Source organism: Anser anser, assembly GCF_964211835.1.
Source record: "Anser anser genome assembly, chromosome: 5".
Taxonomy (NCBI): domain Eukaryota; kingdom Metazoa; phylum Chordata; class Aves; order Anseriformes; family Anatidae; genus Anser; species Anser anser.
This window is the reverse complement of record NC_139725.1, coordinates 6,292,971-6,311,354: the sequence shown is the minus strand read 5'-3', so window position 1 is coordinate 6,311,354 and position 18,384 is coordinate 6,292,971. Positions and strand designations below refer to the sequence as shown.

The 18,384-nt window shown below is 36.0% G+C and overlaps 1 protein-coding gene across 4 annotated transcripts in view; it reads right to left on the bottom strand.

Moving 5' to 3' along the window:
- Nucleotides 1–708: 708 nt before the first annotated feature.
- The window catches only part of OTOG (otogelin), a 110,861-nt gene continuing 93,185 nt past the window's right edge, over nucleotides 709–18,384 (bottom strand). For 2 of the 4 annotated variants that reach the window (XM_083837228.1, XM_083837229.1), the window contains exons 47-57: nucleotides 18,269–18,379; nucleotides 16,927–17,028; nucleotides 16,390–16,488; nucleotides 15,689–15,729; nucleotides 14,478–14,553; nucleotides 13,353–13,531; nucleotides 12,165–12,269; nucleotides 11,622–11,741; nucleotides 10,015–10,060; nucleotides 5,236–5,315; nucleotides 709–3,949 (exon numbers count right to left, since the gene is read on the bottom strand). In XM_083837228.1, coding sequence (XP_083693354.1) covers nucleotides 3,749–3,949; nucleotides 5,236–5,315; nucleotides 10,015–10,060; nucleotides 11,622–11,741; nucleotides 12,165–12,269; nucleotides 13,353–13,531; nucleotides 14,478–14,553; nucleotides 15,689–15,729; nucleotides 16,390–16,488; nucleotides 16,927–17,028; nucleotides 18,269–18,379 — 1,160 coding nt within the window. In that variant the 3' untranslated portion in view covers nucleotides 709–3,748. The other 2 variants (XM_083837230.1, XM_083837231.1) reach the window with 2 other exon arrangements.

Genomic DNA, 18,384 nt, shown 5'->3' with positions numbered 1-18,384 from the left:
GCTCGTAAAATTCAGTACAGTTTTAAAAGCAGACTTCACAACACCAACAGCATTTTCATTTACTTACTGCTTTCACCTCTTGAAGTTAGCTTTTACAGCATGTTACCTTCTCAAATCTTTCTCCCAGTCCCAACAGGATGGACCAACCCTGAGGAAAGCCCTTAAAACCCCCACCAGAGCCTTCTAAGGCCACACTCCTCCTCTCCCCAGCTTTACATCCCCCTGGCCCCATATCAACAGTCCACTTGTTCGCTTCCAAAAATAGGGTTAGCTCAAGAAAGTAACCCCCACACAGCACCCTCTATTCTTCTCTTGATCACAACACAGCACCCACCACCTCCACCCTTTTTGTGGCATCAGAAACAGGCTTCACCTAGTGTAGATCAGCATTTTGGGAAGAGGCAGGCCCTTCCAGGCCACAGCCATCAGTGCCTACCTCTCTGAAAGGTGGCAAGACTATTGTAGCAGCACAAAGATGTAATCCCGCTTTATCCTGCTATTTGTGAAGGAGCAAACTCCTTCTCACAGCAGTGTGCTCTGCTTGAGCCTTTGTCCTCATTGCTATCCCAGTAGCCACCCAGCTGAGGTGGCTCACCAAACTACCTAGTATCTGCTGGATAGACACCTGGTGGATTAGTTTGTTTTTTTTCTTTTTGAAGTCCAGTGCCCCTCCCTACAGAATCACTTGGTACCAATGCACAGTGCTGCTCCCTCACAGAGGCAAGGCAAGGCTACAGTCAAGGTGGAAAGCCCTGTGGGTGGAAACCCCAGTGGCAGGCTCGGCTAGCCTGGAAAGCACAGGCACCGCTTTCCTGGAGCAGTCCAAAAGCTCAGAGGGTGCAGGCACACCTCCTGGTGAAACCTTCCTCAAGTCCACTCCCAGCGGGGCTGTGCAGGGCCGGCCACAGCAGAGGCAGCCCAAGCCTTTTAAAGCCAAGCTTGCTTTTTCCTTATTATTTTATTTTCTTTTATTTTTTCTTTTAGATCCCTAAGGAGACACCGTTCTTCTACAAAATATTACAGGGCGTTTTTGCTGAATTCACTGGAGGACCCAGTTATGGTTTCATCTCTGAATAGCATGCAGCACCCTGCTGTAACACAAACAACTCTAACGATGCAGTATGTTGCCGTAGCAATACTTTTAGAAAGTGATTTTCCTTCCACCGACTTTTTTATGTGCCAAATGCAGGATTAACTTTCATCACTGTGAGAACTTATGTAGAGGCTTCGGTATTTTATTACAGTCAAGTGCTTCCTTGCCTTTAAGAATAATACAGCCAAGACTAATAGCATGATGGTAGAATGTATTTATCCTAAAGAGCAAAATTTCAGTGCTATATATCTTTTATATTTCACCTACATAACCAAACAGAAGGCAATTGACTTGTAAGAAGGAAAACTAAAGTTGTTCTAGGACTCAGATTTTGGCGCAATCCAAGTGCCTCCTGCAGGGAAGGTCAGATGAAATCCACAGCAAGTTACGGTCTCCTTGGCTTCTGAAGATGTGGAAGTGCAAATAAGGCCAAATCCTTCTCCAGCTGAGTTGCTTTGTGCAAACAGAGAGTAAGGTAAATACACGAGAAGGGCTTGGATTGCTTTGAACTAACCACAGACAGACAGGCTAAGCATCTGTGAAGGAATTCAACACCAATCACGGGATAAAAGTGGCTTCCTCTGTCATAGGCAGTCTGGATCTTTCCTCCTGTTTCTCTCAGCATAAGCCTAATGTTTACAAAACCAGAAGCAGGGACTTAACACAATGTTTATTATTTTACTCCTGAAGTAGAAGCATATCAGTGTTTGATTATAGTTACTGGATATGCCACACTCTTCTTCCTGTTCTCACTGCATGATAGAAATCGGTATTAACTTGCTCTTAAAACCACGAGTTGAAAGCCTGGAACTTAAATGGCTTTTGAAGTAACTGCCTTGTGCTGGTGGAAGCAACAAGCATTTTCACATTAGCATGAGTGGGAAGAGCAGGGAACATGGCCTCAGCTGAGAGTAGCATAGCTGTGCTAATTCCTGTCTTGTTCAGTCCCTTAATATGGTGGTTGGCACTTTGCACTGAAAACCATCTTGCCTGAAAGCAAAAGAAACAGCTTTCTATTAATTCCTCCCCTCTTGGATGACATCTGCCAGCTGGTATAAAGGGCAGCTGAAGTTCACCTTTGCAAATACAAAAGCTTGCATTTTAGGCACTTGAAAACTTAGCTCGGCTCAATGTCTTGTAAATAGCACTTTTTTTTTTTTCCTGCTCCTCAGTTTGTAGTTTTCTGAAGCATATGCACTGCTGAAAAACAAATTAGTACACATCATGCATGGAATCACATGACAGTAAGCTGCTTCAACAATGACAGCAAAATTAATTGTAACAAAATAAGACCCCCTGGTGTTTATTAGATATTGTAAGAATGTAATGTACAGTATACAAAATTAGTATCAAAACTGTTCATGGCTGATTTTAACAACACATTTTTCTTTGGATTAAATGCAAAGTTGCACACAAGCAACTTTCAAACAAGTTATGCCAAGAACTATTTTTACATTTTAGGGCCTTAAGCATATATCACTGCTATCTTTAGTTTTGATCTACAAAATTAAAGCGACTGAATTTTCGCTGCATCTTGGCATTAGTGAGGAAAGAAAAGGACAGCAACATTAGTTTAGAGGAGAAAAAGTATTAGTTCATTACAACAAAACGTTAATTAAGTTCATAAACAAAATTGCTTTTGAAATTCCAAACCTTACAATTGTACATTGTCAATATCAAACGCTTGACATAAGAAGTTACATTCTCTTATATGGATGACAAAGATTTTCAACTTACATTTTTCTTTAGACAGATTCATAATCCTGGTTTTGTTTATTCCTAATGAATTTTCACATCTTTAGTATCAGTGTAAAACAAGGTTCATTCTGCTAAAGAAACAATTTAAATATGGTGCGTTTCATAAGATGACTGTGTTCATTTAAAGTATTATCTATATAAAGGAGCGTAACGTGGTTTTCGTTTGTTAGATCACTGTATTGTCAGTTCATTACATACTGTTTAGCAGAAAGAAGTTACTACTACTGACTATCCTAAAGCAGTCTATCTGTCCCACACATTGCATGTTGGCCATAATGATTTTCAATACAATATAAAATACACTACAAAAGCTGAAATTATTACCAGGGAATATTACATACAGTCATTAGTATTGACAATGTTTCCCTGATTAAAAAAAAAAAAAGTGTAACAATTTCCCATTCATGTTCAGCTTTGCTATAGGAAGATGATTTAAACTGAAAATTCTCATATTGTCCAAACATTTTTTCTTAATAGACACCAAATGTATTTCCACAATTACAATACATTCAAAATAATAGACTGCATTGATACACCTGTGTATCAATGATTTAAAGGAGGAATGGGTGCCTGACAAAGACGGAGAACAATGAGATGGTGTGCTTTCTCTTGTGGTGTGTCAATCATAAATCACGTTTTAAGCTGGCACACATCACAAAAAGTTTTAAAACAATCCCTGTGAAATAAACAGGAAGACAAACCACAATAAAAACAATGCAAAGCCATTCTTTAGAAATTTAGAAGAGTCCAAAAATATTTTTGTTCCTTTATCTTTTAACGTTAAGCTATTAAAATTCAGTGGGTTGGATGTTTTATTTTTAATAGATAAAGTATTCAAATTATCTTATGCTGGGAACAGCTGGGCTTGCTGTTTTCTTTCCTTGTATTTATTTATTCTTAAGACCACTGGCAAGAACAGCCTGTAGGCTCTTGGATTGTATAGCTGACCCAGGTTGAATTACTGGTGCAATACAATTGCACAGTTCGTCTCTGTAGTCCGAGCTCCCTGCAGCATTTGCAGAATCTTGCGTATGTGTTGATGTTGTAGTTATAAATGCTTGCAGATGGGCACTTTCCATCACAAGAAACAATGTTCACCTGGTAACAAATATGAAGAATAACCGGCAAATTTAAGCAATTATGAAAGAAAGTTAGGAGAGTCTAAAGAAATTAGACAACCAAATCCAACTGCAAAGCAATTAAAAATGTGGGGATATTTATTCTAGCCCCTTACAAAATTCCACTATGTTTGAATAATAAACACTAAAATATGTTGCCTAGATGAGCTTCAGTTGTTATCTTACTGAGCTTAATGATGACTTTCCATTTTCTCTTCAATAACACAGCAGGTTTTCAGTATTAATAGACACACAGAAACAATTTTGGGTTTGAATTTTCAAGTATTCATAGCAACCTTGACTTGAACATAACACTGAATGTTCCAACAATAACTCTCTAGTATTAATTTCAGAGGTATACCAATGCAGTGCTACTATACTGGCAACAATAATATATTATTGGAAGAAAATAAAGAAAAAATCCTTTGGAAAGCCAAGGATTGTTATTAATAATTATACACAAAAACTAATACAGACTGTAACAGAAACAGGCACAGAAACTGATAATTTTTTCAAGTCAGGTTTTGCATTGTTTGATGCATTTCTTATTGCTGAGACTAAATTTTCTGGCTGCACAACAGTTCACCCTACAAAACGTACTCAGTGTCATTTCGCAGGTTACAGCTGTTTCCCTATACTCTTCTATTACAGCTTTTTCAGGTGCTCTTAGACATCTCACACCAGACATCTGCACTGTTCTTGCTGCTCACACTGTCTTACTGCCCAGCAGGACATTGCTGGTGTCTTCCTAACGTAAATCATTCAGCAGACATACAGATAGTGTCTCATTCTTCTTGCACATTTCAACATTATCCTGCTGCTGTCTAAAGACAAATTTCTGGACCCACGATTATTTTCATGTTGGCATTTAAATACTTTCCCTACACAGACGGAAGATTAAACACATCTACTGTAGTTTTAGCTGCAGTATACCGTTGGCAAGTGTCTGTCATATCAAAGTTAATTTGGATATAATAATTGCACTGTAGGGTGAACTAAGAGCTTAGATTTGCACTAAATTAACATGAGCCTAAATGCATTCAAAAGCAGGAGTCATATCCTCATCTATCTTATTATTTGAAAAGATGATCACTGAGAATATAGGGAAACATTTAAACAGTTCTATGAAGCACAGAGACTTCCATCTCCGGGAGAAAAAGAGAGATGCAGACAATACCACTGTGGAATTTTTGTTCTCTTTCTTCCTTTTTCTTTTTCTTATTTTTTTCTGTCCATTAAAATAAATCGTGATAATTGTTTACTTACTGGTTTGTTACTCCTGCAGTCATTCTTGCGAATAGTCATCCGAACAGTCACCTTTTTACAGAATTTTCCATCTTCCTTGCCTGCAAAATGGGCATTGATTGAAAAATATCAGTTCAAAACTCTAAACATTTCAGAGGCAAGAACATTCCTGAATGTTTTATGGGGTCAAGAGGCAAAGAAGAATACACCCAATACCATCAATAAATACACAAATCGTCTTTGACAAAGTGACATTTGCTATACGATCCATTTAAGTGAAAACATTCTTTTAAAACATTCTATTTCATGCATTAAAGTATGTCTCCTTGTATCTCCAAAAACAATTCTAAAAGGTTCATTCTTCATTCAGAAGCTTTTTAAGAGTAAGCCCCCTCTACCTTTCATAAAATTTTGTAAAACTGATCAACCACTTTGGTGAGACAGCTTGTTAAAAATGTGTAAAATGTATTTTCTGTTAAATAACTGTAACAAACATTAATAGTAATAACTGAATTCCAGTTGTATAAGTACTTTTTAAAATGAACACAACACCAGGATCTGTAGGAAACTAGGCCCGTGGGGGAACAACGACTTTGTATTTCTGTACAGCTTTATTCAATAAGAAAAAGAACACAAGTAAACAATATAAAATGTTTTATTTACATTTTCATTACCATTATGCCCACATTTTTTTCTCGGAAAAGTATGTACAAAGTATGTGGATGAAATAAAAGCGATAAAAAATAATTCATGAAATAAAGTAAAAGCAGTTAAACTTGATTTAAGGAGAAAATCCTGGGCATTTTGATGAAAAGCAACATAGGTCAGTCCAAAGTTCAGTTGTTAGAGGTCAGAAAGCACAGTTTCTTCTTAAGATGATCCTCTGTATGCTGAAGAAAACACACCACATTGAAGATCTGTAAGAAAACCAAACCATTCGTTTCATTATAACTGCTTCCACAGTTTCACGGATTTTACACACTATGATGCAGTCCCACATGACTCTCCACTTACAGAACTGCATTTTCTTTCAGCCAAGAAATCCAAAGATGTCTACAAAAGGTGAATAATGTTAGCTCCCAAAAAGGACAATGAAAGACTTACTGGTTTGACCAGTATCTAACACTGAACTGTGACAGAGGTTTATTACATCTTAATGCTCAATATCCAGTTCCCTGTTTTAATTGCTGTCAAACTTGTCAAACTTCCCTAAAAGAAGCTTTTTTTTTTTTTTTTTTTTTTTTAAAACAGCATATAAGAGAGTCTGCTACTGACTCTGGCATAGCAGAAGTTTCTAGAATATGAAAGAAAGGACAGCAATGAATCTGCTTGGAAGCAAATAAAAATCTACAGTCAGAAATGGCTGACTATTGCTTAACTATTATTGAATTATGTTTGCTCAGGGAAAAAATTGAGAAAAGAAGAAAAAATTGCTTTTGAAAATAAAAATACTCACCATTCTTTCGTGTTTCTCACAGTCTTCTTCATGTTCTTTCTTCTTTTACACAACGTGTAGGATGGGGAATTCAGTGCAACTGTGGCTATGATGTCATCTGGGCTACAGTGAAAGTACATCGCATCTCATAAAGAAATAAATATATGAAGTATTTCCATGTATGTACTTTAATGTCCAGTGGCTTTTAATGAGCTCTACAACATGGTGTGCTTTGCCCTGAACAGCCTTACAAAGCATGCGAGCATCTTATATTGGCCACGTTATAATGAGATTCTTTTTCACGTTCTGCATGGTCAAAAATCCTTGTGTTTTTTGTGTTGACTCACAACACCCCTGTCACTTGAAGTGATGTCAGTATGAAGGAGCAATCTAGACTTCATAGTAGTATTCCTAGAGTCAGGAGTGAAATTTAATGACGGATGCATCACTCAGCAATGTACAACATTACAGTCAACATTATTTCTCTTATAGAAACATGGAGAGGTGTTTTCACAAAATAAATGCCAAAACAACTGCATTCATACCATGTTACAACTGCAAAAGTTATCATGCTTGATTAAAAAGAACAAAGAAAATCTCAAATTTTCATGGAGTAAACACAGGCTTGCTATTTTCAGTATACTGTCCTAACTATAGCAGGGAAGGGAAAGAGCCACTTCTACTGAATATGCCACTGGAAGCAAAACTATATGATACAGCATTTGCAAAAACACTATTTATTAAATAAGCTGCAACAAGCAAAGCTATTAGTCTCTATGTTCTACAGCATTGTAAACATCATGGAATTAGCTTACATTTTTTAAACACAGCAATTTTACACATGCAGCAAGCTAAAGACTATGCAGGTGCTTACTACCAACAGTATATTGTTGGCTAACAACAATGCACTGCCCATGCAGTGCAAAATGAAAAACAAAACCAAACCACAAAGTGAGTCATTCTGAACCATGAGCAAGTTGTACTACACTGCAGCTTTTGGCAGAACTGGACAACATAAAGCCTGATGCTCCTATCAGGGAGTACATTGTTGAAAATCAACAATGGTGCTGTTTGGGTTGATCCTACTTATTTACAGAAAATGTACCTGTGTTACAGTTAGCATAGGCTGTAGGAGTGACTGGGCTAACAAGGAATGGGAGGAACATTGACACTGAAGAACCTGGTAAGAATATTACATATTGAACAGTGTGTTACAGAGTATTCCCTATCACTATGAAACATTTTGGAGCTATTGGATTTCAACATACTTGAGAAATGAATTCAACCTAAAAAAGTCTATATTACTTGCATTGCATAATGTCAAAATCAGGAAGAATTCAAACATACTGCTTAGGATGCTGCATTAGATTGTGGGCCAATTATTTTAGTCATTCTTTAATTGGTTCAATCACAGATGTCTTCAGAAAATTATTTCTAACATTGGTATAACTAAGACAATCTGGTACCCTAAATTCAAGTTGTTCTTTTGGTCTGAAAGAAAGAAATAGTATAATTTTTTTCTCTGAGCAGTGCAGGTAAAAACTCTCTGGATTTTCAAGGAACTCCTGGGGCTTACACAGAGGACTTCATTTTAAAAAATAAAGCAAAAAATCACAACTGTTTCCGATGATAAAGTAAAAAAGAAAAGTTCAAAAGAAAATGACATGCTGATAACTGTTCTCATAAAATGTCTCACACAAATTACAATTGACCGATAGCTCTCATGCCAGATTTGTTCTGAGTCAGGCTGAACTACATGATTCACTGACCATGCTATCTATAAAGAGCTGTGAAATCAGCGACATGAATGTACTTGTAAATGCAAATTGCAGAAGTCACTGGGTATTTTTAAGTGTTTAATTGTATTCTGTGGTGCATGTCCTACGTTAATAATTTTATTTTGTCTTGAATAATTAAGAGTGTGATTATGATCTTTCTCTAAATATAGAAGCAGTATCTTCTGCCTTGCTGAAGAGGCTCTTAATAGATTTTAAACCATCTTAATAAAAATTTGTTCAGAAACTGGCTTATATGGCTGCTAAGGCATTGAACAATAATGTCAGATAATCTCAAAAAACAATCTCAAAGAGCCAATGCAGAATCGGCTACAGAGCTAGCAACAAGTGTTTATAACACAGGTCCATTAAAGTGAAAAAATCATGAAGATATTACCATTCCCTCACAGTGACAGGGAGCAGAAAAAAACAACAACAACAACAACAAAAAAAAACCAGATCTTCCACAGTTTCAAGAACCTTTGTACTAAAATGTGTAGTAAGTAATGCGTAAAAAAATAAAAGTTACATTCTGGCTGGCAATTTATATCGCACTGCAGTAACTCTACAAATGGTACCATTTCTGATAGTCACGATTGTTCAAGTGCCATCCCACCCATCAGGAAATACCTGCACCTTTCTCCTGCTCTCTTCCCTACATATATCTCCTACTACCAATAGCTTTTAGCTCACTGCTGCACCCACTTATGCAAAGAGAGTGACATTTTTGCACCTTTTTGTCTTAGATAATATGATACTGCCCAGTAAATTCTCCTTTTCAATTGCTTGTAAAATTCTCAACTTCAGGTATTTGAGCATAAATTTTTCAGGTTAGGTGTCTGCCTTAGGCTAAGTTCTTCACTGAATCAGCCAAAATGTTTCAGCTAAGTACCAGGATCTTAAGAAAAAAAACGTACTTAGCTCATGATGTATATTAAGAATTAGCGTATGTAGAACATATTCTGTAGAGAATTATTTTATTTTTTCCCTGAGCACCTTTACTAGCTCTCACAGATGTCAAAACACATCTTGGTAATCAAGTAAAAGTGGATTTTTTCTTTATAAGTTATTTTAAAAGAAGTTTCCTGAAAGCTTTTTAACTATGTTTATAAAGAGAACCCAAGATAATATTACAATTAATTAAGTATTTATGGCATTCACTTACAAACTGCATAGATCAATCTCCATTTTTATCAAATACAAAGATATGAATGTAACTGAAGCACGTTTTAAGGCACCTTCCAAAACACAGTAGCTTTTACTATATTAAATGCAGTAATTAATATTTTGAGGAGACTTATGTGAGAACTACACCATTCTTAAGGTAGCAATGTTAGTGACTTTGACAGCTACAATCTGTATCAGTGTAGTAAAACCGTCAATGCTAAAACACTTTTTTTTCTGGTTTAACTCCATTAGCTTCACTAGTATTCACATAAGTGAGACTGAAAAGAACATGTCCTTTGAGATCAGTGAGGTCAGAATCAAGCTTCCATGCAGTAAAGCATTAAACTTATTCCTAAGGTAAAAACCAATCAGACAGACCTGTTTTGATGAGTGGAAACTTGTGAATTTCATTTAATCACTTACATGTTTTGCAGCATCCTTCCAGGAATGGTACAACATAGCCTCCAACCTGACCAAGATACAAATAAAAAAAGAGGAAAAAACACTTTTTTTTTTTTTTTTCCAAATATTCATTCCTACATATCTGCACTATTAGAAAAATCTTCCAGATAAAGCTCTGCAATTTACAGTTACATCTTTATAACTTTATTCAGGCAAATGCAACACACCAGAGCATTGATGAAGGTTTACACGTAAATGAACTAACTTGCCAGTTTTAAATACAAATCAGTTATTAAGTAGCTGTCACTTAATACCACTATACGTCACTAGCTAACAAAATGCCAAATTTGGAAAGGGAATTACTTAGTTAAGTTTGACACCATGGTGCTTAGAGCAAAACCTTGACTTCTTGCAGAGGCTATATCAGCAATCACAAAAAAACTGATTCTGAATTCTAAACAGAAGTCTCATCTAAATGAGAGGCCATTCTCTTCTCATTGTGGAGTGTCATGGCTGTCTTCTGTGCTGTAGCATTAAGCACTTGACAGAGTACTGCAGGAAGAATAGCAGTAGTCTTTGTAAAACTCTCTTGGGATTACATTGAAGAAGAGTCCAATTTTTGATGTCCAACTCAGTATCTCAAGCCATGATGATCACTTTGCTTTAACTCTTCACCATGTCTTTCCTATGCAGAACAAAGAATAATTGTCTATTGTGCCTCAAAGGACAGCTATTCAATTTATTATCATTATTATTTTTTTTTGATACGTATCTACCATATTGCAACAAAGAAGGAACAAACTTTTTACTGAGCTACTGGGCCCCAGCAGTACACATTACTGGATTCTGGGACAGGAACAAATGTGAGAAACTTTATGAGAAGACAGCAGAAACTTTTCTTTTTTAATTTCCCTAGAACAGAAAAAAAAGCATTTAAGCCAGCTGTGTGACTGAGACTCTCTGAAGAACCAACGCATTTTTATCAGTGAGGAAGAACTACAGCTACCTAGTTATTTTGGAACTGTTCCGTGCTTGTGTACCATCGTTCATTAAGGAAAGCATCCTCCCACCTGCATGAAAACTTAGAACTAGACAGAAGAATATGAGATATGCTTCTTGCATACATTCGCTGGTACTTAGTCTAACTTCATTTTACAAATTCAAAGCAACAGAACCTTTGCTTTTCCTGCAAAACTAGTCCACAAAGCCTTATGTCTCACTGTTGAAAAGATTTTTCTGATATTTGGACAATCTTTCATTTTCTTCAATGTTTTTGACCGTCATGATAAATCAAATTGCCATACACATAAGTCAGTTATAAAGATGTTATTCAACCCAGAAAATCTTCCAAGTTCAGACGGCTGCTTAAGGAACTGTCTTGATATTACAATCCTCCAGGAAAAGAGAAAATATTTTCTGAGAATAAGAAGTGGCCTCTTCATCTGTGTAACTGGGCAGTCTGGTGGCACACTATACATGTATAGGTAGAGCTTTTCATCTTCAAAGAGCAGGCACTGCAAGAATTTGTAATTTCTCCTTCTTGAGGTCAGAAAGTATTTGGTCAATGTTAATCTTTTCATGCAATCATAAATCATAGGTGGAATGTAAACAATGTATTAAGCACTGACCTTCACACATTCTGTTTCATTAAAGGGTGGGCAGCCAATTGAAGATGCAACTAGAACTGGTTCTATTGCTGTGTTAATGCATTCATATCTGATGCAGTTTGAAATCCAGATAGTACCAGGCTGTTAAGAATTGTAAAACAGAATCTTTACACAGCAACTCAGGAAAAACAATACTACAAATATTTGTTATACAATTCCATTGAATGCAATCTTGTTTGTAATACTTAGAGCAAAACATGATTTAGATGCACCTTGAAGTTCTGTGTAAGTACAAAGCTTAAAGTCCACTAAATCACGTAAAGAGGTTATAAAATAGTCAGGTTTACTATTATTCTCTGGTATATCAAAATCCTTTAATCCTCGTAGACAGCTATATAATTGACTCTCCAAAAAACAATGTTGTATAAATGCAAAACAATTCCTAGTATTTGGCCAAATAAAGATCTTACTTGAACAATTTATACAGCAATGTATGTAGAGTGTTACATGATTTTTTTCTTTACTTCTGAATATTTTGACAGAATAAGACATTTACAAATTTACCTTAAAATTGGCAACTGTCCCATTGTTGAAAGTGTGGAGACATGACACATTCTTACAGCTACCACAGCAAGTTGTTAAATCTTTTGGAGGTTGATAGACTTGGTTCTGCCAAAATCAAATATATTAATCCTTGTATGACACCATTGTGCAACTTGACATTTTATTAGTGTAATGGGAAGATTTATTTTTTTTTGGGGGGGGGGGTGTATCTGATTTTAGAGACAGTTTTTAAGTAACTTTCAAAAACACGTAGCTAGCTTTTTGTGTGCTCTGTATGTTCAGGAACCTTTTATAAAATACCTTTGATCTTGATTGAAGTAAATGGGAAGGAAGCTCCAACTTGGAGAATGAACTGGTCTTTCTATCATTTTCAAATGTTAGCCTGACAGGTTACATCAACAACCACTGAAATTTTGACTTTTTACACATTAGACAACACATATATAATTTAGAAAGTAAACCATATCATATTCCTATGATTATGTATTATATTTTCTAGAAAGACACCATTTTCTTATTTAATTAATCTGTTTTCTCTTCCCAGTTCTTACTGACCTCTTATTGAGTCTACCATGTCTGGCACTTGTGCCAGTTTACAGCACAATGCAGCTACAGCTACAGATGCAAAGTGGCAGTATGCTATTGGTCCTTTAAGGATTAGCACTGTACTCTGTATGGGATCCTGCTGAGCACTGGCCCCCTTCAGTAGATGGTTCAAATGCATGAGATGGTACCGCAACTTGCAATCTGATGCACTGTAGGGGAGAACAAATTTGTCCAGCGCTTCAAACCACCTCTCCATCAAGCTAGTGCAAAACCCTCCCTAAACAGGATCTCAGCTTCAAAAAATTTAGATCAAATAAGGTCCGCTTGTCTTTCTAAAGGGAAGCAATAGTAGGGTTATTACTGACTTTACTGTGTCTGTTCTGTGCTCCAGTTACCCAAATTCAACCTTGTATTTTCACAGCAAAATGAGTAATTTTTAGGGAGAATAGATCACACAGTGAAATACTTATGAATTTAGGGCTTTACGAAGAGAGGTAGCACATCATTAGAGGGGGGTCTCATAGTTCCTTTTCCTGTCTTGTTCCCATGACTATAGTCTACTAAGGAAAAAAAAAACAAACAACAAAATGTAATGAAGACCAATAATCACAATATAAATGTCTAAAATCCTGAATTTCTTACAGCTTTGCACTTGACAGCACAGGCTACTGATGATGTGTTTATTTGGTAGTATTTAGTAGAAGGATCAATCACATTTGTACAAGAAGAAATATGGCAAATGCCATCTGGACTGTGTTCCACAATTTTCTGTCCAGGTAGCAGCACACCTCTCTCATTACTCAGGCAAACTTTGTCTCTCACTACAAGAAAAAAAAAATAAAAATAAAAAAATAAACAGCTCACTCAGGACAATTAGCTTGGTATCAAAATATTTAAAAAATGTTTCAGACAGTAAAATGGAAATGGAAAAATCTACTCTAACTCTTCAAGAAATATGTCAGATTTTCAAGTGTAAACTGTTAATAATAATGAACTAATGCTTCATTACAACTGTCAAATTACTTCAAAGATAACCGTGGATGATGAAATCTAAGTAAATAAAATTCTATCAGCAGTACCACAAAAATGACAGTGCAGACTTCAGCTGATTTGAATTGTGCTTTAGGATAAGAAGTGTGCCTGAGAATGGCTATTGCTCCCCATCGATTTCTGAGGGAGCAGAGGATAAATAGCTCAGAAGTATATACCTTTGCTGTAGAAATCCATGCAAAGACAATCCCAACTTCATTGGCCAACTGAGTGCCCCCAAGGAATTATTTTTTCCTGAATTTTCTGAGACACTACTGGGCCAAGATGAATTCTGAATGGTGCTCAATGCTACCTCCTTGATCACATAAAACACGTAAGCATATCTACCAGCTCCTGAGTAGTCTCATAATGGGTTAGTGGGACTATTCCTGGACATCAAGTATGGGTTTTAGTTTCTTGCTGGAGTCTTCCTTCCAACTCATTAAGGCTTAGGCTGTTTAGTCAACACTTACCAACTTCTCCTAAACTCTGTCTTTTATTTCCCTGCACAGACTTCCTGTTGCAGGAAATAACAGAATCCAAGAACAAGCTATAATCAACCAAATATTTAGAGAGCAGTCCTGTTCTCCTGTCTTTTCGTATGCTATCTGTGAATTATCAGTCAAATATTTCCTCTTATGTACCACGTTCAAAGCTCAAATGTACAATTTATAGTTAATTATAATTACCTTGCACTTAAAAGGGTGTTTCTTTCAATCAAATTGTTTTCAGACTTACCACATTTGTATTTAACACAGTTACAGATATTTTCTGTACTGTTCTGAAACTGTTCATCTATCTGAAGTTTCTGCCCCTATGGGTATAAAACCAGGAAAAAAAAAAAAAAAAGATAAGTAAAATGACAGTGCTTGCTCATTTATATTGATCTTTTTTTTGTAAACACCTTTCCTCCAGGATTCGAATAACCGTATCTCTTGCCCCTAGAAGTCTACTTTGGTTTCTACTTTGATCACCCACAGTGGCATTAAATTTAGTAACGACAACAAAATGGGATTTTGTTTTACACCTGAAAAATAGCAGCAGTTATTGGTGTTGTCAGTACAGGAGACACATAGGACAAAGAAGACTATGGCAGGCCAAAAACATGATGCAATGGCTTGCCTTTATACAGAACTCTCCATACAGTGTGTAGTGTATTTTTTCATGGAGTAACTTAATGGATGTAAATAGTATTGCAACAGTATAAATGTACTTTTTAATTTTTCCTTTCATAGTTTACATGCATGCGATTGAAGACTTTCCTCCCATTCCTGATTCCTTCTGCCTAAGTTTCTTCATATATAAAATGAATTAACAACTGCAGTTGCAAAGCCATTTGAAGTTTACTCACTAAAAAATCCTCAATAAAAGCTGAGTACTATTTTCAGTTCCTTCCTAGGGTTTCAAATTAGAATTTTTATTGATTATTCCCACTGCAGTATTATTTTCTGGATAAAATATCCAGTCCTGACCAAGAACCTAATCCAGCAATGCTAATAAGCATTTTTGCAATGCAGAACAAATCACAGTGGAATACAATTTAAAAAGTTTTGCTGAGTCAATGGTCTGGGTGCATAATACAGATTAACATATGCACTATGACAAATAATATTAACTAAATACTAAGCTTTAAAGTATTTATTTCTGACAATTGAACAAAATTCTGTCCTTGGATTCATGAAAGTAGTTCTACGCTATGAATACTCCGGGCAGCATATAGTCATAAAAAATTAAGACATATCAATACCATACAGTCATTTTACTCTGCAAGACATTAAAACTTAAATGGCTTCATAAAAACTGAAATAATTTCTTGTAAAACAATTAAAAAAAAGAGAGAATGACATGCCATTTCATATTTTACTGATAAAACTATTAGTAAGATACTAACAAATATTTTTATTAACAAAATAATAAAAGCATAATGACAAATACAATGGATTCCATACCAGTTTACACTGAGGTTTAGGGATTGTTTCGCATGCACATTCTAAAACAAAATACAATTACAGAAACAATGAATTAGAAAGTTATATGCAATTTCTTTAAAACAGAGCATCACAGAGAACAGAAGTTCCACATTTTCAGGTCATCACTGAAGAAGCCTTGCAGGTAGGTATTTGAAATACACCAGCCTTGGAAGTCCAGAATTATATCTGGTTTTTAATCCATCCTGAAAACTAATACCAGCTTCTGTGACCACCTTTACGTATCAGAAAAATTTACAGCATTTTATCATCTGCAGTCCATCTGAACATGTTGAAAAAAATACGATTATTCTAGCCTCTAGCTATTTTGAAGCAATGATAATCATTATAATCAACATAAAGAAACGGAGAATTGTGTTTAAGGCATCACAGAAAGATGTATGATATACTACCACCTTTGTAAACTGTCAAATTCCTGACTTGTGAACATCTCACAAATTTTTTTTTTAAAGCCATAAATAATTTACTAACTGTGACTTTACAATGTCTGTTCATAAGATGTTCACCCTGGTAGAGCTGGCTTGTATACATGGCAAATAACCATTTGCACAACTTAGAGTCTATGTCTTTATTAATTTTTAAGACTTATCCCCAGGAAGCCATAGCTCTTTTCAGTGTCTTATTTTCTAAGTCAACTAAAATAAAAAAAAAAGTCATTTTACCACATGTCCGAAATGGGCAGCACTTCTCTGGGCTCCATACCTCCACCAAAGACATGCCTAGCATACACTTGAATTCGGGACAACGATGTATTTCACAAACTAAAATTAAGGGAAAGAAAATCCAGTAAACAGAAGGTCGTCATATTTTGTTGAGCGGTAATATGAATCAAGAGATACTAAACGGCTTATTTGTACTGAATACTTTTAGAAAACATCTTACTTGAAAAGACAGATGACCAAAATTTAACTGTTAGCCATCAGGTAATAGTAGTGTTGAGTACAACTATCCTAGGCAAATATTTAAAACAGTTTTAAATCTCCAGAATTTGGGGTCTGAAATTTGTCTCCATGATACATATATTCAGATAATGCTTTAGGCACGTCAAGGTTTAAAAGGAAAGAGTAAACAGATTATAGTTTGCTTATATACACAATGGAGCTGTCTCTCTAATCCACCATTTTTGGCACTGAACATCCACACTACAAAATTTGCTATGTTCTCTGTTACTTAAAATATCAAAATCAAGTCAAACTTACTACACTGGTATGTAGGGCAACATCTCTCTGTGGTGTTGTCATCCACAATAAGAACTTCTCCTTCTTGACATTTGGGTATTTGATCAGAGCAAGCCCCGCATGCTGGAGAAAACAATTATTTAAAACTAAAACACGGGAAGAAATTTTACTACTGCCTAGGAAACACATACCCATAAGTTTCTCACAGACACATATGAAAGAGCAGAGGTACTCTGAAGTCATTCCTTCCCTACACAAGAGGCTAATATTCAGCGCAGCTTGGCTTTTATTTGTCCCTTCTATTAAATGGAATGAATGCAGTAACTCTTTGTGAGTCAGATCATACCAAACAGGATTTTCTCTCAATTTCTTTTGTTATGATTTTTTTTTCCTAGTTTTTCTCTCCTGCCAAGTCACCCTGTTGTTTTCAGGAATGCTTCTTCTGCTAGGACTATAGAATACCTTTGATCCACAATTAAAGGCATTTCCTGTGAGCCCAGCATTGTCCTCCCACTTAAACACATAGCAAAACCACAGTAGGTACATTCTGGTATTTACTCAAAGACTCATCATATCAAAAAATAGACAGAAGGATGTTGTGCGGACAGAGAGAAAAACCAAGTGCAGCATGCTGCTATCACATGCTCAAAGTGACTCCCTGAATACTGTAAATAACAGAAGTGTATTTAAAGTTTTCTTTGAAGGTTCAAATTTTTGCACATGGAAATTCTACTCAACATGACGGCCTATGATTCATAGAAAACTACATGCAAAAATGGAGTCCATTCAAAAGAAGCCTACAGGACATATCATTATCACATTATTATCCTACAGAAAACAACTCTATGGTAACAAACAGAGCTCCTAAACTGATACCAAAAGTGCAATTTCATTACTGAATTAAGTTGTTAAGGGTCAACCCCAAGGAAACTGAATAAATTTGCATAATACTCTCATATGTTATATTTCCCATCAAATAAGATTGGCCACACCTGATACAACACCAGGATATAGGGAGCAAAAGCACATAACAATTTCAGTCTTCTTTCAGATAAAAGAGTCTTACAGCCAGTCCACACTCTGTGCATGGACAGGCTCTCAAAAGCCCTCAGTTGCTTCACCCATGGGCTCCACCATCACTCCTCTACATTACCCAAGAACACTACTCAGTTGCACAAAACCACTCTATGATTTTTGGTGGTTGTTGCCATTTCCTATGTCCTGTAAACCTAAATGCCACTTTCAAGCCTTACTATGCTTGGAGAGCTGTAGAAAGTACAAAGAACCTGAGTTGAGAAGTTATTAGCAGGCATCATTGCATATGCAAAAACACTTAAAGACTCAGCAAGCCAGGATTCCATACCACATATATAGGATATGCAGCAGGTACTCTCCACCCGAGCAGCAATTAATGTTTGATCATCTTGACAGCTTGGCATCTGCTCCATTGGTTCACATTTTGCTGGATCACATTCTGAA